The sequence below is a fragment of the Pyricularia pennisetigena genome (assembly GCF_004337985.1).
Source record: "Pyricularia pennisetigena strain Br36 chromosome 7 map unlocalized Pyricularia_pennisetigena_Br36_Scf_8, whole genome shotgun sequence".
NCBI lineage: Eukaryota > Fungi > Ascomycota > Sordariomycetes > Magnaporthales > Pyriculariaceae > Pyricularia > Pyricularia pennisetigena.
Genome location: NW_021940920.1, coordinates 727,244 through 754,190, shown reverse-complemented (window position 1 = coordinate 754,190; position 26,947 = coordinate 727,244). Strand labels below are relative to the sequence as shown.

General features: G+C 49.6%; 5 protein-coding genes across 5 annotated transcripts; 3 read left to right on the top strand and 2 right to left on the bottom strand.

Annotated features, from left to right (window-relative positions):
• Nucleotides 1-475, bottom strand: PpBr36_09337 (uncharacterized protein; the record flags this gene model as incomplete). Its single annotated transcript, XM_029896458.1, has 3 exons — nt 1-74; nt 98-169; nt 244-475. 3 exons carry the CDS (start codon nt 473-475, stop codon nt 1-3), a joined length of 378 nt encoding a protein of 125 aa, XP_029744905.1.
• Nucleotides 476-3,935: 3,460 nt separating this feature from the next.
• On the top strand, nt 3,936-7,250 carry PpBr36_09336 (uncharacterized protein; the record flags this gene model as incomplete). The annotated part of the gene is made up of 3 exons (XM_029896457.1): nt 3,936-5,277; nt 5,369-5,748; nt 5,922-7,250. 3 exons carry the CDS (start codon nt 3,936-3,938, stop codon nt 7,248-7,250), a joined length of 3,051 nt encoding a protein of 1,016 aa, XP_029744908.1.
• A 6,202-nt stretch (nt 7,251-13,452) lies between these two features.
• Nucleotides 13,453-15,680, top strand: PpBr36_09335 (uncharacterized protein; the record flags this gene model as incomplete). The annotated part of the gene is made up of 4 exons (XM_029896456.1): nt 13,453-13,572; nt 13,658-13,793; nt 13,913-14,660; nt 14,747-15,680. The coding sequence occupies 4 exons, from the start codon at nt 13,453-13,455 to the stop codon at nt 15,678-15,680; spliced, it is 1,938 nt and encodes a 645-aa protein (XP_029744940.1).
• A 3,939-nt stretch (nt 15,681-19,619) lies between these two features.
• Nucleotides 19,620-19,992, top strand: PpBr36_09334 (uncharacterized protein; the record flags this gene model as incomplete). The annotated part of the gene is made up of 2 exons (XM_029896455.1): nt 19,620-19,760; nt 19,900-19,992. 2 exons carry the CDS (start codon nt 19,620-19,622, stop codon nt 19,990-19,992), a joined length of 234 nt encoding a protein of 77 aa, XP_029744941.1.
• Nucleotides 19,993-25,700: 5,708 nt separating this feature from the next.
• Nucleotides 25,701-25,925, bottom strand: PpBr36_09333 (uncharacterized protein; the record flags this gene model as incomplete). Its single annotated transcript, XM_029896454.1, has 1 exon — nt 25,701-25,925. The coding sequence occupies one exon, from the start codon at nt 25,923-25,925 to the stop codon at nt 25,701-25,703; it is 225 nt and encodes a 74-aa protein (XP_029744942.1).
• Nucleotides 25,926-26,947: the final 1,022 nt, after the last annotated feature.

The window sequence follows — 26,947 nt, the reverse complement described above, 5'->3', positions numbered from 1 at the left end:
TTACGCGCAAGAGCCCCCCAAGAATCTGAAGCGGTTGCTTGAGAAGTCCTTGCGCCAAAGTCTCCTGCATATTCCTCGAGCGGGGAACAGAACGTACCTCGCATGGTCTCCTTGACCTCATCCAGTACCAAGTTCATGAGCGCATCGTAGCCCTTTAGAGTTCCAGTGACTGCAAACGCGCGCAACGATGGGTGTCAGTATATCTTTTTTTGCACCCCCAGGCGCATTTCTCCCACAACTCACCCTCGCGCCCGCCGTTGAACTTGACCTGCACCTCCTTGTCCATGTACTTCGCCAGGTCCAGGATGTTTTCCTTCTTTGGCCGCTCGCGCTCGCCCTGCTGGTCGTTGTTCTTGCCGCCGTGGTGGTCGCCGCCTCGGCCGCCGCGACCGCCGCGGTCACCCCCGCCGCGTCCCCGGTAGTTACCCCGGTTGCCGCCGCCGCCGCCTCCGCCTCGGTGTGGCCGGTCGGCCATGTTTTCTGTGTATTTCTGAAAGGGAGGAAAGAGGGAGAGAGGTTGATGGGCGGTTGTGATTGGGTATAATCGACGGAGGATTTGTGTTTTTGCGAAACTCGGGGGTTGGCGCGTTAGCCGATGGTTCGTAAGAGCTGTTTAGCGCAATGTGGCAGTTGCCTGAGTCGGATTGCGCATCCACGAACCTCTCAAGGTACCTAGTAACAGCTGTTGGACGGGAAGCTTCCCAAGACAAACAAAGCTTCGGATCGTCAACGTTCGGACGACCCCACGTTTTGATAGGGGCAGAATTCGGTTCACCGCCGGACCCACTTGCCGAATGTGCCTGATGCAATAGCGGGATGGGAAGTGGGCCAACAGGGAATCAAGCAAGACTGCGCGGGTCGTCAGCGCGTGTCAAATGCTGTTGTATTACTCGGCTGTTTCTCCAGCGGAAGGTACCTTGTAAATTACCTTGCAACCGGACTACATACAAAGCTCGTCTCTGCTAGAACTGCGATATCAATGGCAGGTTTATAGCCTGGATTGTATTGTGTCCTTCGAAACTGAGATTAGTGCTACCAAGTACATTATGTTGTTTAGCAGGAGCTTGTTTGTTTGTTTGTTTATACTATTGCGAATCTCACAGACCTCGCTGGTCCTTGAGGCCTTGATGTTACAGCCAACCCATCTATGGGGAAACGATTGAATTTTTGCATCAACCAACTCACCAATCCAAAATGACTGACTGCGTTGTAGATCAACACAAAACAGATTCAAAGCTACTTCTTCGCGATCAAATCGACTCACACTGATCACCATATAAGCCAGTCTAGTCTTTCCATTGACTTGAATAGACCATAATCGCAAACAACGGGCCATATAGGTGCATAATCAGCTACATTGAGTGAACGATGCTACCAAGCGTAGGTGAGTTGCGGAGACATTACTCTCAATTGTACCAACTTCAAATCCGTTCTAAAGAATAAATTCCTGCTCTCTATTTTAGCCTCTTATGGGGTTTTCCAGACCCTCTTCGGCTCAGAGGTAGCACTAACAACTGTTCACTGCGTGATCCTGCAGTTGATCTTGTAGTTGCCAGGACACTAGAACCTCCTTGTAACCAAGGGCCAGGGCTTAATACTTTCTCGTATTTCTTTTATGGGAAGGAGGCCTGTTAACATCCATGATGGCAGTATGCTTCCAATATCAAACTTGAGTATAATCCCTGTGGCCATTGTTTCGTATCGACTTCGCGTTTCAGGGCCTGAATGTTTTCTTTGTAACGGTAACATGACAAGTCAAGATTATTGTTTTCAACCATACGAGGAGCGAAAGACATGATGCTCAGCTTGGTTGGTCCACTGCATCTAGAGGGCGGCCAAAGAGGAATCGAGGGATCTAGGTCTGGAATTACTAGTGATTGAAGCAACAGTCTATAGTATTTCCCGATCGATGACGAGACAAACATTGAACTGAAGCGAAAGGGTCCAGTTCGAGGGATTAGTTGACTATTTAACCCAATGGTGAAAAAGCGTAAACACTAATACTTGTGAAAATGGGGTATCAGAGGCGGAGTGTTGACAGTCGATAGCGGGGGTTTTTTTTTTGCCATGACATGAGGCAGACACTGGCAGAATGCACAAGCATCGAGAACTTGGGCGTCGCTCCCTCTGCACATGCAGAGTTTTGTACTCCAACCACTTATATATCTGGTTTTTTTTTAAACCAGGATTCAATTGGCAACTTGAAACCAAAACAATGGGCTCGTCACAGCTCGCTTTGTTGGTGTTCATGGACACTCAAAATCTGACCGACATCAACGTGAGAACTCCTTGGAAGGTGTAGACAACTTAACATTAACACTAGGTCTATTAGATGTCCTGCTGGTAATAGACTGTAAATACTAAATAGTCCACACCTAGAAATGCTCTTCAAGTCCAATTTGATTCTGTGGGGATTTGGGATACTGGTGATTCCAAGATTCAACGTGGAACACAGACAAAATAAGCCTTCCTCGAGAGTCCCGGGAAACCACTGGATGAGGGTCTCGTCTAGGCAACTACTCCTACTCCCACTGCTTTCCATCTACATCAGGTCGCAGGCTTTGCTCCAAACACATGTCAGGTTTGACAGCCGCCGCCGGGTTTACAGATTCACCCATTTGAAACATGATTCTACCAGCTTTTGCCTCATATCCCAGCATCCAACGTACTGCTTACTGAATATAAGGAAAGACCATACAAACCAAGTGCCCATCTATTACGGTACACTCAAGTAATCTGGGCTTGGAAGAGCATTGCATACTTGATGAATCACACTCGCGTGCCTGGCAAAATTTTCCTGAACCGAAGCAAACTCAATCCGATATGAACATGAACAAGTAGGGGGCACCTGTTCCGTGGGGCTAGGGTGATTGGCAGCTGAACAGGGGGGATCCGCTCGATATCAGCACGACTCCTGCTGAAGAAACCTCAGGTACCTACACAATGTGACGATAATAACAACAAGATCAAAAAAATGCGTTTTATTAGTATTATTATTTTATCATTTTATCTAGGTAAATGGGGATTCGCGTCCCCACCGATCAACAAGACAGAGTCTAGGAAGATGCATGTATATCGAGCTAGGCACACAAAGCACATGTTGAGTTGAAGGGTAGACTAGACATAAAAGCAAATTATCTATCTTCCTGCGCCTACGCAGCACTGCATCTTCAAGGTCGTGCAGCCCGTGTTTAACTTTGCTCTAGGTCGGTAAGTCAGGTCCTTCCCTACCTTGCTTTATTTATCTGTGGTCTGCATCCCCGTCATTGGTCAAACCCTGGCGTCAAGTACTCCTTCTCTCTCTTAAATAGGTAGGTAACCCCCCTCAACTTGGGCCCAAACAGTTAGACAAAGACAAGAGTCCGCTTTTTACTACGGACTATCGAGTGCCCCCCTAAAATAAAAATAAATACAATAAAATAAGGCAACTCCCAACCACGACGCGGACACTTCACTTTTTGTCCACCAACCGACCCAACCAACCAATCAACCCACCCCCAAAAGAGCTACGGCGAAACCGACCGTCGTCGCTTGCAACGACAAAAAAGATGCTGCATTGACCCGTGTTAGCACTACGACTGCTGAATCCATTTTTTCTTCTTTTCTCCGTCTTTCCCTTTTCTAATCCCATTCGAGCTTGGATTTAGCACTGCATAGGCGCTTTAATTGTTTCTTGCTGGTCGCTTGCATTTCTGTTTTTTTTTTCTTGGACCGGGTCATTCCTTCCATCCTACTTTTTGACGTTTCCGCTCCAGTCTCTCCACTCTCTTAAACACAAACCCGCCAAGACTACTGTCGCGTTTGTGACACTCGTTATCTTTCCCTGTCTTCCACCATTCCATTCGTACATCTAGACGCGTCATCTAACTCTTTGCTATCGACGTATTTCAACTTGATTCGATTCGATTTGGCTCGTGCGCGTTTCGCCCGCCGTCATGGCCGCGCTTCCTTCAGACTCGAGCTTCGTTGGCGGCTTGCCCACAGACTCGAGCTCGAATCCCGCGTCCTTCAGCTCAACACCCCCAACCAGCATCTCCGACAGCGGAGACCTCGCAAACGATACGCCGAAGCCCGAGATCGAGTCTGTCATTGCCCTGCTTGAGAAGCCTGCCGCAGCTTCTGCCACTGTCATAGTCGCCACCTCTTGTGCTGACACCGCAGACGCTGACACGGATCTGACATTGCCTTCTGAGACCTCTCGAACTGAGCCGTCTCATGAGGATAATACTCCAACGCGCCCGCGCCGCTCTCGGCACTCGGAACCTGTCATATATAACCTTGCAAAACTGAGTGGAACTGCGCATCACGGACATCGCCGATCGAAAGGAGACAATGTCGTGGATAGGAGGAGACGCACCACTGCAGGCGCGTCTCTGGCAGGGGACGGCAGCCACGCCTCGGAAGGGAGCTCTGAAAAACCGGGCGAATTGGTACAGGATGGCATTGAGGCCCTCGATATGGATTGGTCTATGGACCAGATTCCCACACCAAAAAGCGCTCGTTCGCTGCGCGCAAAACAACCTCCACAAAAACCTCAACCCTCGGGCAGCAAGATCAAGACACTTGCGCGTGCTTTCAGCACATCTGTGCTCTCGCGGAGGTCGACACGCCTCTCAGGCCCTGTTTCCAGCAGTTTGACTGAGCAATTGGCATCCATGAAACCCCGCGCGCGCAAGTCTTTCGAGCAGTCCCACTCCATGACCCGGGAGCTGAAGCGGCTGGCGGACACGAAGGAGTTTGCAAAGGTAGAGGAGAAGCCGGTTATCACGAGTATCTGGGCAAATGGAAAGTACTATGAGTCGGTCGAGGCCGCTGATGCGGCCAAAGCTGCCGCTGATGCAGTTTTCAAGGGCAAGGCGAACCTCGTGACCGTGACCAAGGGAGAAAAGGCCCAGGCCGCGGCGGCGCAGGTGGACAGGAAAGCATCGGAAGCCACCGACGATAACTCCAAGGTCGAAGCTGAAGATGAGCAAGCTGCCCTCGAAGGCCCTCCAACGATGCCCCCTCCAAAACGCCAGAAGAAGTGGCTAGAGAAGGGTCTTTACGCCGGCCAGACAGTTGAAGATGTCACCAAGACCCTAACTAAGGAAGAAAAGACTGCCATGGCCAAGATCCCATTCCTCGGAAAGCCTGCCCCGAAGAACAAGGCTTTGCCATTGCCCATGTACAATGGCCTTCGCACCCTGGTGAAGGGGAGGGACTTTAAACTACCATACGACGTTTGCCACCCTTTGGCGGATCAGCCAAAGCCCAAAGAGTGGCGCAAAATAACCAAGAGTAAGTTCACAAAAGATGATCAGTCACCACGACGAATTGCATTAGATTCTGGCTGGCCTCTTTGTGCTTTGGTCGACTAATAAACGTGCAGGTCGTTTCGTTGGAGAATCGTTGTCTCTGTGGAAAAAGAACTACTACTTTGATAATCGCTCTACATGCGTATGCACCAAGGATGATGGTTGCGGAGAGGACTGCCTCAACCGCTCAGTCCTGTACGAATGCAACGACACAAACTGCAACGTCGGCCGCGAACACTGCCAAAACCGGGCATTTCAGGACTTGCAGGATCGTACCAAGAAGGGCGGCAGCTATCGCGTGGGCGTCGAGGTTGTTCACACAGGCCCGCGCGGCTTTGGTGTACGAGCTAGCAGGTGTTTTGAGCCTGGCCAGATCATTATGGAGTACGCCGGCGAAATCATTACGGAGGAGGAATGTGAGCGCCGCATGAATGAGGTTTACAAGGACAATGAGGTATGTTTCCTTGTCACAAGCCACGACCCCTCCTCGTACGACCCCTCCATCTCCTTGTTTGGTATTTGCAATCTCAGCTCTAGCCATGGAGGTTGGGACAAAAAGGCCCTCACGTGATAATATTTTTTCTGAACTCCGACTGACATATTAACTACATTTTCCGCTTGATATAGGCGTATTATCTCATGTCGTTTGACCAAAACATGATCTTGGATGCTACTACTGGTAGCATTGCAAGATTCGTGAATCATTCGTGCTCACCCAACTGTAGAATGATTAAATGGATTGTCTGCGGGAAGCCAAGGATGGCCCTCTTCGCCGGCGACAATCCTATCATGACAGGCGAGGAGCTGACCTACGACTACAATTTTGACCCGTTCTCTGCTAAGAACGTCCAGAAGTGCTTGTGCGGCAGTGACAACTGCCGTGGTGTCCTGGGACCCCGAACTCGTAATGACAAAGCGGCCAAGGCCAACGGAGCTGGCAAGGGGAAGAACTCACCACCTTCTAAGAAGCAAACGGTGAAGGCCACCGTTAAGGCAAGCAAGCGCAAGCTTAAGGAGCTTTTGCACGGCACTGCGGATGACGAGAAAACGGCTGCCAGTCCAGCCAAGAAACGCAAGATAAAGGTCGCAGTGAAGCGCTCCATCTCCAATGCCGGACTCAAGGTCGCTAAAGGCGCCAAGACCGCCTCCAAGATTGTGAAGCGCAGCGTATCATCCATCACAGTCAACGCCGAAAACGATACTCTGTCAGCACCAGCCAGTGGCGTCAACAAGCCAACTGCTCGACGTGCCACCACCTCGGCGCTCCTTACCAAGGCCGCCAAAGTCACCAAGAAGACACCTACCAAGAAGATGACCAAGGGCAAGGCAGCGGCCGTATCAGCCCTGGTCGGCGGCAAAAAGCACACCCCTAAGTTGGCAGCCAAATCGACAACTGCCAAGAAGTCTACCAGCAAGACAAAGGCTACAATTGTGGCCGCTGCACAAGCAGAAGAGACTTCCACACCCACTGCCTCTCCAAAAGCGAAGAAGCAGGCCAAGAAAACTGCCACTTCTACACCAGCATCACGCAAAAAGGCCGGCAAGGGTGAGGTGGTACAGAGGCGCGAGCCTTCACCGCGGACGAGGAAGCCAACCGCCAAGGCTCTCGAGGCCACAACGACAGTTGACACTGCTGTTTCTGCGCTCAAGCCCAAGGCTGGCTCTGGGATTTTGAAGTCAGTGCCACGTCGCAAGTCGACAGGCACACTGCTCGGCAAGGCCAAGCAAGGAAAAACATCAGGCCGACAGTCGACTCTGTCAAGTTTTCTCAAAAAGGCCAGCTCCTCGAACGATCTGACACAGCAATATGATGTTCCTGACAGCCCCGTGCGCGAGACTGCCAGACCAGCGGTTTCCCGCATCTCCAATGTGACGTCGCCACCCAGACCTGGAAGGAAGGCAATGGAGATTTCTAGAGCGCTCAACCAGGTCCGCCTCGTCCCCAATGATGAATGATTGAAGAAATACAGGGGAATATTATTCGGACTGGTTACTCTTTTGTATTTTTTACACATGTCTGCGCGTGGACATGTCAGGTTTGCGATGTGGACTTGACCTTTTTTTTACAGGGCGGCCTTTTTGAGGTTGCCATTTTACGCCTACGCCTTTGTTACATGCGAACGAGAACCCGCAGCATGTTTCTGGAACAAGCAAACAAAGTGTTTGCCTCCTATGGTCTTCTATCTACCATTGACCAGTCTCAAGACCGTTGCTGCATCCAGCTGGTCAATGCTTCATGCTTGTGAAACATGGCATCAGGAGAAACCTTAGCCATGGCCACACTCTGGGATCCTTTACATATATTTACAACAACTATCTACAGAGGACAACATAACCCAATCCCCGGAGGACCTGGGAGGATTGATGATATAGGGTGGGGAAGGAATCATGTACGATAACATCGAGGGGGAGTTTGGGGAGGGGGGATGACGGTCGTTTGCGTTTCATTAAACTATCTCTTAGTTTCTGCTTTTACTGCTCACTATTTCCCTAAACGTGGTTTCTCCAAGTTTTCTTTTATCTTTTGGCCTAGGCGTCTCTGGGTTGGGGGAAGCATCGAAGGGCAGAGTCTTTCAGTTCTAATACAGTTCCGAATTTTTTATTCAGATAAACCGGATGGCGTTGAACCCCCGCTCGTCTGCAAGCGGATTGTCGCGTCTTCTTTGTCACTCTGGTCACGAATAGAGTGTTGCTTTCGTTGGCTTCTGCCTGCTGCTAACCGACTGATTGACAAGATTCCCAGGCCTCGTGACAAACGTGAAAATTCACACGTCTTCAACGGAGGACATGGTGGCCCACGTCAGCTGCAAAAGCTATTTTTTTTTTTGGGGGTGCCAGACGCCATTGGCTAAAATACTAAAACTAAGGGGTGCGAGGGCTGCAGCAATGAATTCTGAAGGTTCTATTGGTCTAGAAGACGGAGCTGATTGGTTCGATTAAGGAGGGGACAAAGACCACAAGGAGAAAAAGAAGAAGAAAAAAAAAAAAAACAGAAGAACTTCCTACCCAATCTGCCTGCCCGTCCAACCCCCCACCCCCGACAAATCAGGCTTTTCCTCGCAGTTTTTCCCGCAGAGCCGCAACAAATCGCACCACAGCCAACCTAGGCTTCTCACTGGCCTGCCCGTCTATACCACCTTTCCACCTTTCTTCACGAATTGGCTGTTACCCTGGGGAACGCAAGACTGCGAAGAAAAAGTTTTCTAGTGTCGTTAGGGGGTTAGCGCAATCGCTACATACCATTCTGCTGGGCCCGAGTCCCATTGACCAGAGAAGGGAGAGGGTGGGGAGGGGGGGGGGGGAGGGGGGGAGGAGAAAAAGAGGCAACAGAAGTGGATTGAGATGCGAGCTGGGCCCCTGAGTCACTGAGTGGCTACTTTACAACGAAGATTGGAAGTTCCGGACAACAAGTCATGTTCATCTCGGTTATCCTTCAGTTGTCTATTTGTGTGTTACAAAGCGGGCTGTCACTACAGGGGAAATGCACGGGGTTGCGTGGAACCTGGAGACCCAGGATGCGATCGGTTTTGAGGTTCCATTGCACGCCAAACTTGGATAAAGCGTGTGTGCAACAAGCTAATTGTAACTATCTCACCGGCGCTTACTGACATCTTGGTTCCCTCTGGCTGACTTGCTCGGATATGGCCCCCGCGGCCGCCAGCGAGCCTAGTTACCATGCCCGAGCAAGAACCGCAACTGCTCAAAATAGGCACTGAGTAGAACACGCGGCTTGCATAGCCAGCTGGCCGCGCATGTGGTGGCCCAGGGCTCCATAACTCGATGGCAAGGCTGGAGAAGCATGCGGGCGACATACCGCAAACTTGTGTATGGGTGGGCCCCTGTGGGAAAGTGCATGCATACTCCAAGAGGTAGTCAGTACCTCTTGCTGCCAAACGAAACCGACCCAAGGCTCGGTGATCTTAAAGAGGCTATGTTAAGCTGGAACCAGGAAAGATCGTCGTTGCCATCGATTCGGGTCTTTCTGTGCCATGAAAGGAGGGCAAGGTCAGCAGTCAACTTTGGTGCTGTCATAGAAGGTCCCTGGAAGCCTGCAGCAGCCTCCTTGTTCCCGCATGCCGCTGTGCCATATTCGGCCGGAAACAGGTGAGCTTGGCCTCGCCAGTTTTGTTCTAGAATATCAAGATAACACGAATGTGAAAGTCGGTGCACCGTCTTGATGCACCTGCATCGCGCGTCCCGCGTCTAGGGGTTGGTCGGTCTGCATCAATTCTCACTGGCTCATGTCTTTAAAGGACCAATACTTCATTTTGGGACGTGGTTGTATCCGAAATGGATTCATTCACAAGCCTTGGCTTCCTGGCTGAGGCAGTTGCGGTGTCTTGATGTGTTATGAGTGTTTCCAAAATCGGCCTCCAAAGGCATCGGTGCTGTGTCTGCAGAGGGTGTCTCCCTAGTGGACTTTCTTGCATCGGTATCTTGGGGGCTTTTTTTTTTACCTCACTTCGCAAGTTACTTTTGAAATCCACAGAAAGCAATGATACTGCCAGGATTACAGATGTCAACGTTGGATCAAACTTGAGTCACCGCAGTTGTAGTATGCTATTGGCTGCCGAGATTATGCTTCTTGACTTTGAAGAACAAATATAGAACTAGAAAGAACTGTATACAAGATAGCTCATCGTTCCGAAAGATTGGCGTCGGCTCTGAGCAATTCACGCGGGTACTTGAAAAGCTCTTGTTAATGAATGGCCTATGCTGCGAGGCATGTGTACTCGAACGCCTTCAGACTCACCTCGCCTTGGTGTCGAGGCCCGAAATGAGGCCGGGCATTGACAAGCCAATTCTGGAAGAAAGGATGGCTTGGTACCACTGCAACCTCTGTGATGTCTGTCGGCTTACGGTGCCCCCAATGCGTTGGGAATGCGATGGGTATCGAAGATAACGGTTATTTCCTTCATGTGCGCCTGGGTATCTCGGCACAAGCCGCTTGCTGATTTTAGTATAAGAAGGAAGATGCTCCAAAGTCTGGAGAGAAAGAGAAGGTAGAGGCATGCTCATAAACACACAAAGAAGAGATTCAAGCAGCAAGAATAATCCATATATACCATCACCATTAACTAGCCTCAATAACCTTCATCATCCTCGCATCGACAGCAAGGAGATCAAGTCGAGAAGAAAGTCTGTGTTTTTGAGCCAAATCAGCATCATGTAAGTTTGTAAAGTGACTGTCAACTAGGATCAGTTACTGACGCCACGACATACTTTCTCTAGGGCAACAAGGCAGCAACAATGGAAGACAGGTTCCTGGTACTGCTGCCAATGTAACGAGTCAAAGACGAACCCACCGAATATTCCCGAGGCAACCTCTTGTGCGATGTGTCACGCCAACAGCAGCCACCACAGCAAGTGTTCAGACTGTTCTGTCGTGTGAACGGAGAATTCTCCTGATGGGACATTCACGTTGGAGCAAGGTCAACCACGTGTCGTATTCCATTCCTAAGATGCGATTATGTGTTGACAGCAGGGTTATACAGGGAGGCCTCTGGTGGTGAATCAGGTTGACTCTGTTAGATTGACTTGGTTGTTGTCTTCTTCGATATTGTATTATTGCTTTTTAGCTATCAGTAATTATGGGACTTTCTTTGGTAAAGTCCAGATGGAAGAGATGTTACTGTCGTCACATCTGTTGTTGGATCAGCGGTGTCTTGGCGCGGCTGGCGCGAGTGATGTGGCGTCTAACTCTGTGATTCAACCTCACGTTAGCAAAGGATCCCGCCCCCACTGTCCCCTGTCGCATGCACTGCTGTACCCCAGACATGAAGAGCCCTTTGTTTTCTTAATGCAAAAAGGGTGCGATGATCACCAGATTAATCTGTTTGGGGCACACTATTCTACGTGTGAGGCTGAGTATGACGAACAAGGTAAAAGTTCGACGGAAGAGAGATCAAAGAGATCAGCACATGTAACGCTTCATGACCCGAACGGGAATCATACAACAATGGGGCGGGAACCACCAGTAGAGGTATGATATGACGTGGTATGACAGGTTCAAAGCGGCTTGGTGGGCATATGATCTCGGACGAACCTTCCAGCCGTTTTTACAAGCCCGGCTTCGCAAGCTGAAGAATGATCATGATGTGCTTGCTTTCATGGTCGCGCCGCCTGTCCAACGCACAATAAACCGCACGGAGATCATTGTAAGGGGCGGGAGTGTTGGATTGATCAAGTCGAAAGAGTGAAGGTCAGGCTGCTAAGACTGTTATCTTATGAAGACAAGATAGGGTGTGACATGAGGATGGGAGAGTAAAGCTTGAGTTTTGAATGATGATGAATTTTGGGATCATAGTTGGACCCAATATGCAAACCAGATCAGGGCTGGTTACACGAAAAAGATTGCTAGCATCCCTTCATAGGCGGGGTTACAGAACGACTGGGGAAAGACTAGGTACTGACTGAACTGTGCCTTTTGCCTGCGCCTGCCTACACGGGCTGACGTTAGTAGCGGCATTAGCGCATAGAATAGCAGTAGCGGCAGAACTTACTTCCTTAAGACCTGCTAGAACCATACTGCCTGCCAATAATACCCCTCAAGCCCTCAAGCCCCCAATGGCTCTTTCCAAACTGGTCGGACAATCGATCGTCGATGCCCTATGCGAGGCTCTACTCTATGTCAAATTTGTTTTCTTTAAAAGTCCCACCGGCACAAATCAAACAGCCCTGGGAAGGAGCGGAAAATCATCATACCGAAGCCTTAGCAGACGCCCAGTTTTGTGTACGCTAGAGGTCAGGCAGCCATTCATCATGATCTTGCCAAATCGAAAGCAGGAACCCAAAGACCGGTTCCATATTCGTGCCACTTGCTCACCTAACAATCTAAAGAAAGAAAAAAATGTGCTTTGTTCAGATGGCTTGCTCCAGCCCATACATCCTTACTGCCTAAGTACTTACTTTTTTTTGTGGCCGCAACCGCTAAGCCTACCTATCTCGAAAAAATGCTAGCTCGCCCAGGCGCCCAATCGTAACAAATGACACACATTTACGCCTTCAGCCAGGCACATTTGTTAAACACGACCGCCCATAGATCTATCGAGCATTGGTTATTAAGAAACTTTGTCAATTGGTAATCAGGCAGTCGATTGGTCAACACATGCAGGTGTGATCAACGAACCAATTGATCGACGCTCAGTACCATTGTTACAAACATGACTATCACGATTGCCCAGCTTGCGCTCTGCTGGACAAAGATAAACAATTTTTTCATATACCTTTGAGCTATCAAGGTTTGCAGGTGCGTTGCTTTGTGCCCTGTCTCTCTACATCTGAAGCCACTCAACTATGTGCCCTGACTTATGATTGATCCTGTCACTTCTCCAACTCAGGCTAAAACAAGTCGCCGCAGAAGTTTCCCCGAGATTAGAGAGTCTTACAATATTATAAACTTTGGCCCTTGCGTCGCACACAACATCTCGGAGCTTGATTGGTCAGTTCCACCAGCAGTATTGGCTTCCAGGGGACCTCTGTGGGCAAACAAGCTTGACAAGGTCGAGTATAACCAGACGGCGTGATTCCTCCCACACGTATCGGCCCGCCCAATGCTCAAAACCAGGCACTTTGACAGGTCTTAGCTCGCGCCCTTGCCGTAGTCCAACGCCGCCGCGCTAAAAGCGTCTCGCCCGTAACGGGAGGCTGGAGTCAACCGTCGTCGCAACCGCTAGACAACCTGCCATTGGTCTTTTTTCTGAATCTTCTCGCCTGTATGTCAGATGACGGCGCTACCCCCTATCCCCTTTGCCCCTATACCCACTGAGATCTGGGGCGCTCCAGAAAAAGGCTCGACGCCACGCCTGCACGGTGGCGCGCTCGGCCATGGTAAACATTGCCTCCAACCTTTACTGCGTCCAGCACGCCTTGTCAACGGCAAAAAGAAAGAATGCCACACCCCACATTTTAGATGCAAGTAGGCACTACAAGGCATGAGGCGCTGAAGTCTCAGGGTCAGTCGTACTCTAAAGCCTCGCAAACCCCCTCGGTTTGACCTTCGCAGTCTGTGGAGGCAAAGGTCTGACTTGAGTCTTGTTTCTTTTCTTCAAACATGTCCTTGGTCTCGATCTTTATCTTGAACAAATGACACATTTCGCCCAGCTGTTTCAAAGACTCACACCAATGCCCTCGAAGTTGCCTTGTTAGTCTTTTCGACATGCAGCTTGCAGGTCTGTTCTTGGCTCTCGTCTGCCTTGGGTCATGTTATGAGCTCTTGAGTGCAGAAAACCATACAGCGGTCGAGATTGTTCAGGTGCCAGAGCTGCCAACATGCTCTGTAAGTAACAAGAAAAAAAACAACGTTTCCTGGTGTCGGCATCTTCCGTCAAAGACAAAGAAACACTGACCGAGATTATGAATAGTTACCCTGTTTTCACGTCGCCCTTGGGGACATCAAATGTCCCCACGGCAACACTACTTGCGCCTGTGGGAATTTGGACATGCAGATATCTATACAGGCCTGCTCAAGGTCATTGTGTAGCATTTACGATTCCTTAGGTGTGTGAACTACCTTGGTCTGACCGATTCCATCGTGTACTCGACTCTCCGGGCGACATCCCATTGAAACTCTGCTGACTGATAAACTGTCTGGTAACGGCCGTTGTTTTTTTTTTCAGAAACGCACAAGTATCTCGACAATGTCTGTGGCCAGCCTGATCGCGACCAAGGGACACCCATCCGAGTACTTTGCTGGCTTGGCTTGTTCCTAACCACTGTTTCTGTGGTTGTGCGTGTCTCGTGCAAGATATTCGACGCATTTTCATCAGGGTTGAGAATACGACCGACTGTGTCCTCGTTGACTCTGGACGACCTTTTCCTTGTCATGACCTACGTTGCGAGCGTTCCCGTCTACGTTATTGTCGGCTACGTACTTGTTGATGCTGGTCTCGGACGAGATGTTTGGACGCTCGAAACGAATAGGATTGACAGCATCGGCTACTGGATCTACGTTTTCGAGCCTCTCTACATTCTGATCATGACCTTGCTCAAAACCTCTTTTTTGCTCTTCTTCCTTCGGATATTCTGCCGCGATCCATCAGAGCGGACGTGTATCCGTGGTCTTTTGAACCTGCGACTCGCGTTATGGAGCACAGTGATCTTCAACGCGGCTTGCGGATTTTGCTTCATACTGACGCTGATATTCCAATGCAATCCCATCAGTTACACTTGGACTCGATGGCCTGGTGACGGAGACCACAGCGACGGAAGTTGTATCAACATCAAGGCAGTCGTATGGGTCAATGGTGCCCTTAGCGTTATTCTAAACGCCTGGATGCTTTACTTGCCTCTCTCGCAGTTACACGGAATGAACCTGCCCCGGAGGAAGCAGATTATCATCGGCGTCATGTTTGGTCTGGGAGCTTTGTAAGTTTGTACCCTCTTTTTTCCTTTCAAAATCGCTTTCTCGACATACTCACCGGATAGCTCAGACGCTGACAAATGCTACCCAGTGTATCCGTTGTTAGTGTATTGCGTCTACAAGGTCTGAACAACTACGGCTACTCGGTGGTTGACCCGACTTGGGACTACTACCCAAGCGTAATCTGGTCGGTGTTGGAGTTTACTGTCGGCATTCTATGCGCATGTTTATCGGCTGCTCGAGGGGTTCTGCTGCGCTCAACAACACACGGATCACGACTGTTCTCCGACAATCCTGCCACGTCTTCCAACACCAGAGCATCGAAGCTAGCTCATCTGAACAGAGTCAGTTTTCATAACAGGCGCAAAAGTCATCATCAACAAGCAAGCGCAGACGCGACAGGGACATACGATAAGGGGTATCAAAGTGGAAGCTCCAGGTTGGCTTTTACATCTGACCCAATCGGAATGGAGCAATTCCCTGAAATAACCGATATCGAGAGCAGACCTGTGTTGCTAAGGAGAGATTCCAGCTACAGAGACATGACTGAGCCGGCACCCGTCAGCGAAGCGCTCAAGGATATAATAAGAGAAACGACAAGGACTAGTCTCGAACTCAGCCCGATGAGAGAGGAGTTTATAGAGGCCCTGAGAGTAGAGGATTCAGTAGCCCCTAACGCCGACAACGGCCCAACGGCGCGGAAGGGCACTGAAAATACAGCAGCGGCCGGTGGCCGTCGCACGTCGGTCTCGACCAAGAAGCGTCGAATCACACCCGACTTCTTTTTTGTGCCAGCCCTTACGGGCGGAGTCGGAAGCTCATGGAGGACGAGCATGGCTATCAATAACACAAAACGAGGCCGTGCAATGTCGTCACCTCGGTCCCCGCCCCGTAGCTTGTTTCACACTTCCGATTGGAGCCAGCCGATTTCGTCGTCGGTGACGGAGTTGGCCTCACCCTCACTGAACCAAACGAAACGGGAGCGGAATGGTTCGGTGGCATCATCAATACAGAAGCCCAACTGATATTGACGTGCGGTTCTCTGATACCTATCCCATCAATCTCAGCGTGGTCACACATCTTTTGGTCAGCAACATTAGCCGGTAGCTAATGCAGACGAACAAAAGGTAGGGGCGTGGAACATGGACGAGGGAACAGCAGCCAAGGTTTATCCAAGCCCCCAAGCCAAATCCCGGTGCTCTGCTCAGTTGCACACTATAAAGGACATACCCGAAGATCTGGGCATGACAAAAGTCCTGTTGCTTGAGGAGGAGTGGGCACTCCGGACAGGGACTCAGAGGGCATTCCCATGTTACTACATGGTAGTATTCTGGGTACGCCATTGGCTCGAGCCTTGACTTCACCAGTGTTCTGGCCAATATGTGCATTTTGCACAGTTATTTATCCGCATATACGCGGAGACCCGTTGGCGGTGGCGAGGCACATGGTTTTGGTGTGATTGTAACAACAAGGAAACATGTAATGTTAGCATTTCTATCTAGTCGTAGCTCAGCGAATGGTGTTTATTGAACTGAAAAGAACATTTCAGAAAAGCACAAGTTGTTCAATACTATCGCATAACCGACTTGGATACCCATCACAAAACAGATATAGTTCTGTTCACGTATATCTTTAAATTAGGTACAAGGAGACTTTGTTTTCCATTTTATTTCAGTTTCTTTTTTTCGCAGGAAGGGCCTACGCGGATCCGCCTCTCAACAAAGACGCGTGGCAGTCACATCTCGTTTAACACCGAGAAGGGGGCCTGCTGCAGGAAAATTTGTGGAGGTGTGGCCCAGTGGAGTGGTTAGGCCAAGGGAGCCAAGCAACACAAAAGGGGTAGAGGATATACCAGAAAAGAAAGCTCGCTATGAACCACACAGTCAGCATCAGAATAAACCACGACGGGGCTACCGAACCTCCCTGGGGAATTGACAAACTGCGTCTTGATGGTTCTGTAGGCGCTCAGGGATGATCTGCTTTTGTTTGCGATGTAATACTTCTTCTTTGGGATTCATTTCCCTTTTTCTTAAAGTCGATGAGCATTTCTTCAACCCCGTAAAATCACGGAGGTTTGATTATTATTATTATTATTATTATTATTATGGTTACTTTTTCTCCCCATTGGTATTCCGGACCGAAGAAACTCCGTATCAGAGATGTCGCTCGGTGGCCGAGTTGGAAAGTTGGCAAAGAAGTGCATGACAAGAAATGCTGACGCAGGGAGGTATTCATGAGTTTTCTGTTCCCGCCGTACACCCCTCAACCGGGGAAGCGGAATGCATGTCTCAGCCTTGCCGATACAATATTCCCCCCACCCTCAAAAACAAAAACATCAATGGGCAGAGGTTAGGATAGAGAGCACAAGCGCAAGACCGAGAGATATGCAGATAAGTGACAACTGCAGAGCCGCCCATCCTGTGGTGTTGGTGGTGGTTACAACAACAGCGCACCGCCTACCAGCCCATCCATACACACATAAACACTCGCACGGGGAATGAAACCGCTTGCCCCAGTCATCGATATCGCCATTTTGCCGAGAGCAACGCTGATTCCTTTTTTTTTATTGCCAACTCTTTTCTCTTCTTCCTCGAAGTAACACCTCCCGAAAGCATGTTGGGCGCTTGACCGACCCCGTACTTTGAGCTCTCTAATGCGGCGCAGTCGGACAAGGAAAGTAAAATCCTTGGCATCCGGCCCCCAACCGACCCACGCATACAAGGCGGATTTGGAAAGAGGAACAATTGCCTTTTTTTTATTTTTTTTGTCCTGTGCTTGTTTTTTTCTTTTCTTTTTGTTGGATCAGCCAGGGACGGGCACTAGGCGGCAAACAAAAAGCGCCCCTAGCACAACAGGAAGGAGGATAGGGCAAATTTAGAACAACATGGGAGAAAAGAAAAAAAAAGATTCTGGTCCGTGGTCTTTTTGGAGTAGTACACACCCACTTCGGGCTACACCCAGCAAGCCCGCCCTTCCATACCCACAGCACAAGGCCGAAAACATGTCACTGCTGTTGGGGGCAGTGGGCTCCCAGTATCACGTTGCACGAGAACGGCCTCAGCCTCGTTTGTCAAGCCCCGTAATGCAACCTCGAAGCTAGGAGGGAAAACATGGTTGCTGTCATCCCAAGTCTTTTTTTTTTTTTTTTTTTTTTTTTTTGGCCGAGATTCACCTAAGGGCGACTTGATTGCATGGTCTTTTGAGTACAAGGCAACTTCCCAAGACAGCAGATGAACATTTGGAGCGTGAGGAAACATAGACTGAGATATGGTTTGATAATGTACAGGACGTTCGACCCAGCCGACGTGCTGTTGGTAGCACATGCTATGATGAGACTAGAGACATGATAGGATATAGGAAAAAAAGAACAAAGCACCATACTCCCCGCGCAGTGGTCTTTCAAGACACGAAAGCAAACAAAATGGGAAAAGTTCTGATGCAGCATTGCTGCTAACACCGTAGCCTTCGCAAGCTGTGTGTTTCTGTTTGTGTAGCCACTCATAGTCCTTCTATCCGTAACGGTGAGAATACCACGCTGCAAACAAGTCTAAAAAGGCTAGCATCGATCAATAAAAGAAGAAAAAACAAGGAAAGAAGTGTGAGAAGAAAAAAAAAATAGTAGAGTCGATAATACGTGAGGTGTGACGGAGAAGGTCGTGATTTCATAAAGTTGGTCGATTTCGTCCGTCATACTACCCGGAACGTGGTTCTGAGAGACGGTAATGTGGGCTCCCTGCACTGTGATGTTTCGGCAAACGATGCAGCTTTCTAGAAGCATCAACGTCGGTACCCCCAAAACAAATAGTGCTGGTAGGGTCGAGAGAGGAGAGTTGTTTGTCCGCTTGGTGTGAGGATCGCGCTTCGCATAGACCAGCTGTCTAGCGACAATCCTCTGCGCCGCTCTGAACGATTGAAAGCCCGGAAGATCCCTGACCGGAAGCTGCATCTAAGAACAGCTTTCGAAATGGGCAATTCATAGAGTTGGCACTTCAAGTCCAGCATTTGAAGGGTACAAGCTTCGTTGGTTTGGCGTCATCAAAACGACAGCCCAGGAGAATTGGCGATCCTTGTTCTCATTGCTTGCTCATCGGTGGTTTGGGACGTACACCTTTTCGGTGACGCAGTGGCTGCATCGGTAGTGACCGCAGTCATGGCAAACTTCCGTGGTCTTCCTGACCCAGTATTGCTCTGAGCTGCAGTTGTGGCACCACCAGATTGTAACAGGCGAGGAGCTGCCTCGGCTTGAGGATGAAGGCATTTTAGCACCTTGATATGTCGTGACTTTTAGGCTAGTGTTCACAGCAAAGGTTGAGTGAGGGGTGAATCTCAAAGAGCCGAATGCTTGTGAAAAGGTTTCTTGGAGACTGCTCTGTTTGGAGTAAAAGAGAAGTGTCTGATGAGTGATGATATACTGATATCCAGAGAATATGAGCAATCTGTGATCGGTGATGGTGAACAATGACCAGAACGATTTAAGAAGGCCTGAGGAAGCAAGGCTTTATAGACGAAAGAATGAGAGTGACACGAGTATCTTGTACCTTGACAAGTGTAAAAGGGACGCCCGGTAGTTCGCCAACGGGAAGCAGCAGGAAAGAGTCGGCAAGCAAAGAAAGAGTCATAACAAGGATACTGGGGGCCACAAAAACGAGGCAGACGTCGGGCGTGGCTATACATTGCTTTGGTTGCATGTATAGAGAAAAAGGCGAACATGTAGTTGTGGCTCATACCCGCCCAGTTGGTATCCACAAACTATCATGCAACGCATACGTGCGGTCGGTGGGGGCAGTAAAGCTCGTCAATGACACTAGATATCAGACCCCATCCCCATAGGGCGCCGGTCAACACAAGTAGGATAGGCATCAATACTGAAGGAGAAGAAGGGTGTGGCAGATGTATTGAATGGTACGTTGTGATTGAGTATGACAGCAATGATGCCAAGTTTCAGGTGGGATTAGGCTAACTAAATGGACCGCGCCGAGATCAGGCACGAGACCAATATGCCGGGGAAGGCCGGAGGGGTGCAAGATGGTAAACTGGGTGGGCAATTTGGAGAGGGTGAAGGTGTGGTGAGGGATACGGGCGTGTATCCGGCAGCGCCCGCGATGGTGAGGTGTCGAGCCTGTAGACTGATCGGGGACATATGTGTCTGTGAATTAACTAAAAAAAAAAAAAAAAAAAAAAAAAAAAAAAGAAAGAAAGAAAGACGCCTTGGTATGTATGTATGTGCTCTGAGCGCCACGACAGCAAGGCTCCGGGATGGACCAAAGCAAATTCCACAATGGCCCGTTTGAAAGGCCGGGGCGGATCATTGGACTGGTGTGTATCTCGAGTATGTGACATTGGGGGTCAATTGGGATTTCAGAGGCTTTGCACCACCCATATCGAGTGATTGGGGTGGATATGGTATGCGAAATTGAGCCTTGGTGAAAGGGGGTACGTGAACGAAGGTGAAAAAGTCAGGGTCTGTCAATTGTCAGTCATGATCATGGGAAGCTGCATCATGTAAAGCAAACGCAACCGACCGCAGGTGGCTTTTCCAAGAACAATGGCATGCATCTGTGACTGCAGGAACTCGGAATCAAGTCACCCTGGGCCTCGGTCCAATGGCCGTCAAGAAAGTCTTAACACTTTCAAAAAGTAGGGATGTCCAGGCCTGGGCTAACGTAGTCTCCCGGAGTGACGTTTGTATCCATCGGGTGCAGGCAAGCAAGCCAGCGATGCACCGCCCGAGTTTGGCTTGCATCACTGCCTAAAAAAAGAGTGTTCAAAGTACTAGGTAGACAATTGGAGGCCTAGCCTAGTGTAAAATAGAAAGGCTGAATTAATCCATCGAGCGAGTAGGTACCAACACCGAATGTGGGTCCAGCCGGACGGATGCCAAAGGGACGTGAGGAGCATCGAATTGATGCTGCTCGATTCATTCTGACCCAGCCAAAACATTGGGGGTTCAGGTTGGTTGTTGTTTGTGAATCTGACGCCATTGGCCCAAGATTTGGTAAAACCAGTAAGTCGGATGTGGTGATTATGGTGTGTGTGTGTGTGTGTGTGTGTGTGTGTGTGTGTGTGTACTGGTACTGGACTTGATCGATTCGTCGAACCCTCGAGGCAGTCAGCCGCCAGCCAGACTTTCGGGAAAGAAGGCGGGGGAGTATCATTAGTTGGGCGAGCCTGCCCGGTCTATCACGTGATGCGGCTCAAATCGCTTTGCTCGCAGGCTTCGCTTGGGTGCTTGCTTGATCGCACGGTCGTCAAGTTCCCTTTTAGCGCGTGCCGTTCGCTGACAGACATGACATACGTCTCCGTCCACTGGTAAAGCAGCTTGGCCGCTTCGGAAATTGTCCAGTCACAACCCAACCAGACCTTCTTTCTTCTATTTTCGCTCCTTTTCCTCTTTTGGTTTTCTTTTTTTTTTTTGGTGCCAACCCCATGCGCCACACCAGCCTCCTTTTGGCCTTCCCTCGCCTGGCTGGGGCTAAGGCTGCTTCCCAAATGATGTCAATTGGGGCGTCAGCAAAGCCAAAAGGATCCAAACGTAACAAAAGAAAGGCCCCCGCGAAGGATTGATTGACTTTTAAAAACATGGGGCTCAATGGAAATCTGCATATAATCAACGTAAGATATTTGCGTATCCCGCTTGATTGACCTTGGGCGAGTTGCACTCTCTCTCAGTTCCATTAAATTCGGTCTTGTTGGTGTTTTGTTTGTTAGTTTGTCTTGATGCCATCGCGAACTCCACTGGTCCCCCACACGCGGGGTGAGTGGGTCCTGCCTCAGGTCAGTCAGGCCAGTCGCCGTTTCCAATCAAAACCCAGTGACCTGCGCCGCGTCCGGTCCAGCCGCGCCGTCCGCAGTTTGACTCATTTAGTGAACCCGACTCTAGGCGGCGTTTTGAGCCGCAAACCAGAGGGGTGTGACTTGTGGTTTGTCTGCCTGACTGGGCGCGTGCGTGACCAGGTTGTCGGCGCCTTCTGAATCTTGTGCCCGCTTGGCCCCTCGTATTTTCGAATCTCTTCCGAAAACCTACACCGATCACCAAATTGAGGCGTGAAAAACGTCAAGTCTGTTTTTGGCGGTCGAGTCATAGAAGTTGAGAAACAAGTTCGATCAATTAATCCCCTTCCATATGTTGCCCATTGGCGAATTGAAGAGCCAAGTGCAGGCAGCAACAATGTTGCTTTTCTGGGCTGGTTGTTCGCACCTCCGGCATTTTCCGCTGTGTACAATGGAATCTTGCCGGCTCGTGTACCCTTGGAGTGTGTCATTCTTCTCAAAGCCATTCATCTGCCTACCAAGGCAGCAGATAATCAGATAGGTCTCGTCGGGGGAGAGCCTGGTCATCAAAGATAGGCTGACAGTTCGTCGATGTTGGCCAATAGGATGTTGATTGGCAGGGCTTGTGAATTGGAGACGTTCTGCAGAGCAACATCTGCAACGGCTCTCAAAGCTGAACAACCGATTTCTCAGTGTCACTTTTCAACATCGGCAGAATTGAGTTCTGTTCTGTGACTGCCTCATGGTCGACCTCATTGTTGTATGTGTCTAGGGCTGAGAGTCGCCAGCTTGCTTTCAATCGTGGTCTCAATCTCCCCCAACAACAACAACAACAACAACAACAACAACAACAACAAAAAGTTCAAATAAAATTTGGGGAACCGACTTACGCTTTATATTCCATAGGCGCTTGTCATCCGGTGCAGCTCATGTGCGGATTCACAAGAACTTGTCAGAAGCTGTTAACAGACCAGGTTACTGTTTCGAACGTGTCTTTGTGGCTCGGCCTGACGAGAGCAGGCAGATTCGTTCGGGTGCAAAGGATTTGATGCACTGATCCTATCTTTGAACCTTCCTTCTGAACCGAGAGGGAAGGAGGCACTGTTGTCCAGGCAGACGCCAAAATGTCTAGAGAACCTTGATCTTATACAAAGCTTGTCCTTTGCCGAGAAAGATGTCTGCGCGTCTGCTTTGTCGGGAAGGGCTTTGCTCATAAATTCAATCAGACGATTGAAGTATGACTCCCCCGGATGTGTTGTTCAAAAGGGCCAACAACAAGCGAGCGAGGGCTGATTCTCTTTTCCCCCCGCTAGCGAGCGACAACCCGACCATTCCGAAAGAGCTCTGGACGTTGAAGGTCAGAGTGAGTTATATACACAACAGGCGCTTGGCGACAGGCTGGCAAGAAGCACGCATCCGTGGCAACATTGCGTGATTCATTTTGAGGCTGAAAGCAAGATGGAATTTTTGGGAGGGTTGCTTGCCACCAACAGTGTGCGCAAGACCACAGATAACCAAGTTAGTCGCTCGCGCCAACATCAATAATGCACTCTTGGCACACGTTCAGGTGCAGAAAACATATTGCACTTTGTGTCCTTGTGCCTTGTGCAAGCTTCAAACTCGTATCCTTAGCGGCCTGGCCGCGCGCCATGCTTCAGATTCCGTGAGGTTCTGCACACTGCTGTGTTTCTTGGCCAACAGGGGAATAGCTAAGTCCTACATTCGTCAACCAGATACGCCCGATGTCCGGCGACATCAGCTCGGTCCTTGCCCGTAGACATAAAAATATGCAATATTCCATCGGCAACTGTCTTCAAGGGAGAGGTGTCTCGATATGAAGGGCCTGGATCTAGCGAGCAAGACTTTAACTGGGCCGGTCTTATGTTGTGAGTTTTATAGAATGCAAACGGTACAGGCGTAAAACAGCCGCATTCAAGATGTCTTTCAAATTAGAGAGTAAAGGGAGGCACTCTAGATCAGGCGAGAACACTGTACATCTTTGAACATTGATGAGACGTGTACGTGTTCAAATGATGACTGGACGTCCATTCATCCGGCTCAGCAGAGAGACCACCCTAGAGAAAACAGGATCAAATCGCGCAACGCCCCTGCAGGCATCACAGATCCCACTTGCACAAGAGATCCCGTCGGAGCCTAGAACTCGGTGGGCCAGATGGCCCTGTCGCCTGATAGGCAAGGCCACTAAGGGAGAGCGACATCGGCCGAGCGCATTCGTGTAAGCACATTGTTTGGTTCAAAAGCCGCACATGCATGGCAGAGCCGCAAGCCTTCCTGACTCGCCAGGGCCAGCCCTACCGCCAGTCGTTCCCAGGCAGGTAAGATCCAAGACAGATCTAAGTGAGGTTGCAGCAGCGCATACAAAGCATGTTTGATCATATCGCCGAAGAGTCGCCAGAGAAAAGCTTGACGTTTGATGAGCAAAGAACTAGCCGGTCAACCCACACCAGCTAGTGAGACTCTGCTCTGCTCGGAAAGTCGAAGCTGACGGTGGACCAGGTCAGAGTCGCCAAGGAATTACGTGTTGATGATACCGTCGTCATTTGTGTTTGCAAGATTGGGTCTGGTGGCGGTTTGAGGAAGATGGTTTGGGATAATTATAAACCGTCGAGCCATCAGTAGAGCCATCAATACTCTTGTGGATCAAAATCAAGATGTCGCGAAGGTTCTGCAACAGGATCTGAAGCTTTCTGTATAGCAACGGCCAGCTTGCCCGTGCTTGTCAGAGTCTTGAAACGAATGAGTCACCCACGCAGTCTACATCAACCAGATTCAATCTTGACCAGGTTCGCAGTAAACCCTTTCTCGTTCTAATGTCGGGGAGCAAGAAGGTGTTAGCTGAAGTTTCAAAACAGAAAAGGCCACTTACACAGCGATGCAGCAAGTCATAGGCCCTAAGTTTGCCAGATTAAGATAGCTTATAAAAGCCCATCCAATCCACCTCGCCGGTTGCCAATGTGGATACATGCTGATAGCCTGTGATGATGAATATTGAAATGGTTGAGCTTTGGTGGGTGACAGTTGAGTTCCATTGGAGAAGGGACGGGCACATGCACGCACCACGTTGTTCACCGTCCCATCACCCAATGAACGGCTGGGGGCAGTTTTGGTGGGCCATCCCGATGCAATCAGGTGGAGAGCCCGCCGGATCCGCTGAAAAAGGTCCCTGTCAAATTTCTTCTTGCAGCTTGCTTCCTCATTTTTCACGGGCGGGCTAAGCTGAATCTGGATCATATGATTACAAGCACTTGATTTGTCCAGCTTTCGTCCTCATTCATCATCACACTGCTACCAACACCATATGCGAGGTTCCTGTGCAGGTGTGAAGCAAAGGTTGCATACATTGTCCTTGACTTATGCACAAAGCCCATTCGGACACGAAGCAGCAGAGCAGCTGACAGGTTCCGAGGTTGCGAATGAGAAATTGGACAGCTTACCTTTAATATTTGATGGTTCGCTCGCGTGTCGATGCTTTCCATTTATCCGGCTCACAAGCTGATGTCTTTTTCTTCCTTTATTTTAACCCAGGTACCTACCTAGACTTAGTTTATAGTACCATATGTACCGGAGCTCGGACACTCGAGATGCCCGATCGACATTCTGGGTAAAATTAAGTGCCCGTATCAGAAACTCAGCGAACCGAGGTACGATACCAACCCTGGGTACTGGCTAACGTGTCACTTTAGAGCCTGTTTACATCATCCCGGGGAGAGCGGGGAGGACAACCAAGAATGGGCTGGCCGACAAGGTTCCTAATTGGACTCGCGGGCGGCTACAAGCGCTCGTGCATATCGCCATCACAAAAGTTTTCCACACCAAAGTTCGCAATTCCCCCCGCCCGTGGACCCGACAGCAGGGAATCACATCTTGGGGCTTCTTGTCAGATATCAAGTCGTCTGATTGCTGTGCCGCTCCCATGCTCCGACTGAGATGCCACCCCGAATTCTTATGAATATCAACGCAGCAGAGGGGCTCGGTGCGAGCACTCTTTCCAAATATGGCACGGATGTCGCACCCAGGATGATGTTGGTCTGCTCGTACCTCAAATAATTTCATGATCGTTTCTTTTTCTCTCTTTTCAACGTCTATTTATTGATTGCTGGCTTAACAACTCTGATAATGAACAGCTGATCGTGGTTTTTGAGGCGCAAATTGTCTGCAGAGGATTGGTTCAACCGAAAGAACAAAGTCGAGCAGACACCATGTCGCCGTCACCACCGGCCACGGACAACTAGCCACCGAGCCATGAATGTTGACTAGGTATAATGCCGGTATCTTCCAAGCATGGAGCCAAGGTAACCCTCCATCACGCACCGATCCCAGCCAACCATAGGAAGCATCACGAGATTCCTCAGCCGGCTGTGCGGCAAAGAAGACAAAAAAATCACGAAACGGGATTCGTGATTTGGGTTCAGCCACCATGCCACTTGACCGGTATACGGAGTACGTAAACATCCTGTACTCATGTCCCAACATGACATCGGAAGTCCGCTTGATGAAGGTGACCAGGTAGGTACCTAATGTAGGTAGGTATGTAGAAAACCAGCGCACATGTCGTCGTGTTGAGTTCAGCTGCGAATGCATATCTGTCCATTAGGTTCCATGTACACCTGCAGGGGGTTGATGGTGGTGGTGTCAGTTTAAACGAGATACACTACATACAGTATGTGATCGGCCATGCTGAATTTTTTTGTTATCCTGGCTGCATATTATTGTTGAGCAATTTAATGAGATCAAGCGAGTTGGACATCTCAAGTCTTGGGCGGCACATTTGTATTAGAAGGAAGTTGCGCTGGAGTTGAACGTTGATTACAGCTGCCTAACTTAAAGAAGCAAAGATAATACGTCATCTTGAAAAAAACATAACAAAGAAAAGTCCAAAAGAAAATAAAAGCAAACTAAAAGAACCCATCAATTTCATCTATTTGATCAGGATGAAACAAAACATTTGACTGAACTCGATTCCCCGGTGCACAACAAACGGGTCGGCCCTTGCTCCGCTTATTTCCACGCTAAATCTCCTGAAGCTCAAGCACGGCATGGGGGCCTAGAACCCACTGCTGCGTGGCTTGATATGGCTGCTGCGGGTATGGCCAGACCGCCAAAATAGCAAGAGCCCCAGTGAAAAAGAGTGATAGAAAAAAAAAAAAAAAAAAAGGATTCATCATACCTAATCCTTGTCGGGGGCGGGAAGTAAAGTACTACTGTATGCATGTACCTACGCGGTACGTGGTCAAGGCCCCGCACGGACGTCGTTACCTAACCCAACAAACCAAATCCAGTGGGCTCACTTCCATTTATCGAAAGTGCAGGCAGGTAGATCCCAGCCCCGTTCCGCTCCCGGATTGCCGCCTCCACCGCCGCTGCAACTCTGCTCTTACCTCACCCATAAACTCGGTTTCGATTTTTCTTCTCCCTTTTCTGTTGCTTTTGTCCAGAAAGAGGTTTTCGGGGGGTTGCGGTTGTTGGTGCGTTTTCGTTTACAGCCAGCCCGCAACAGGCA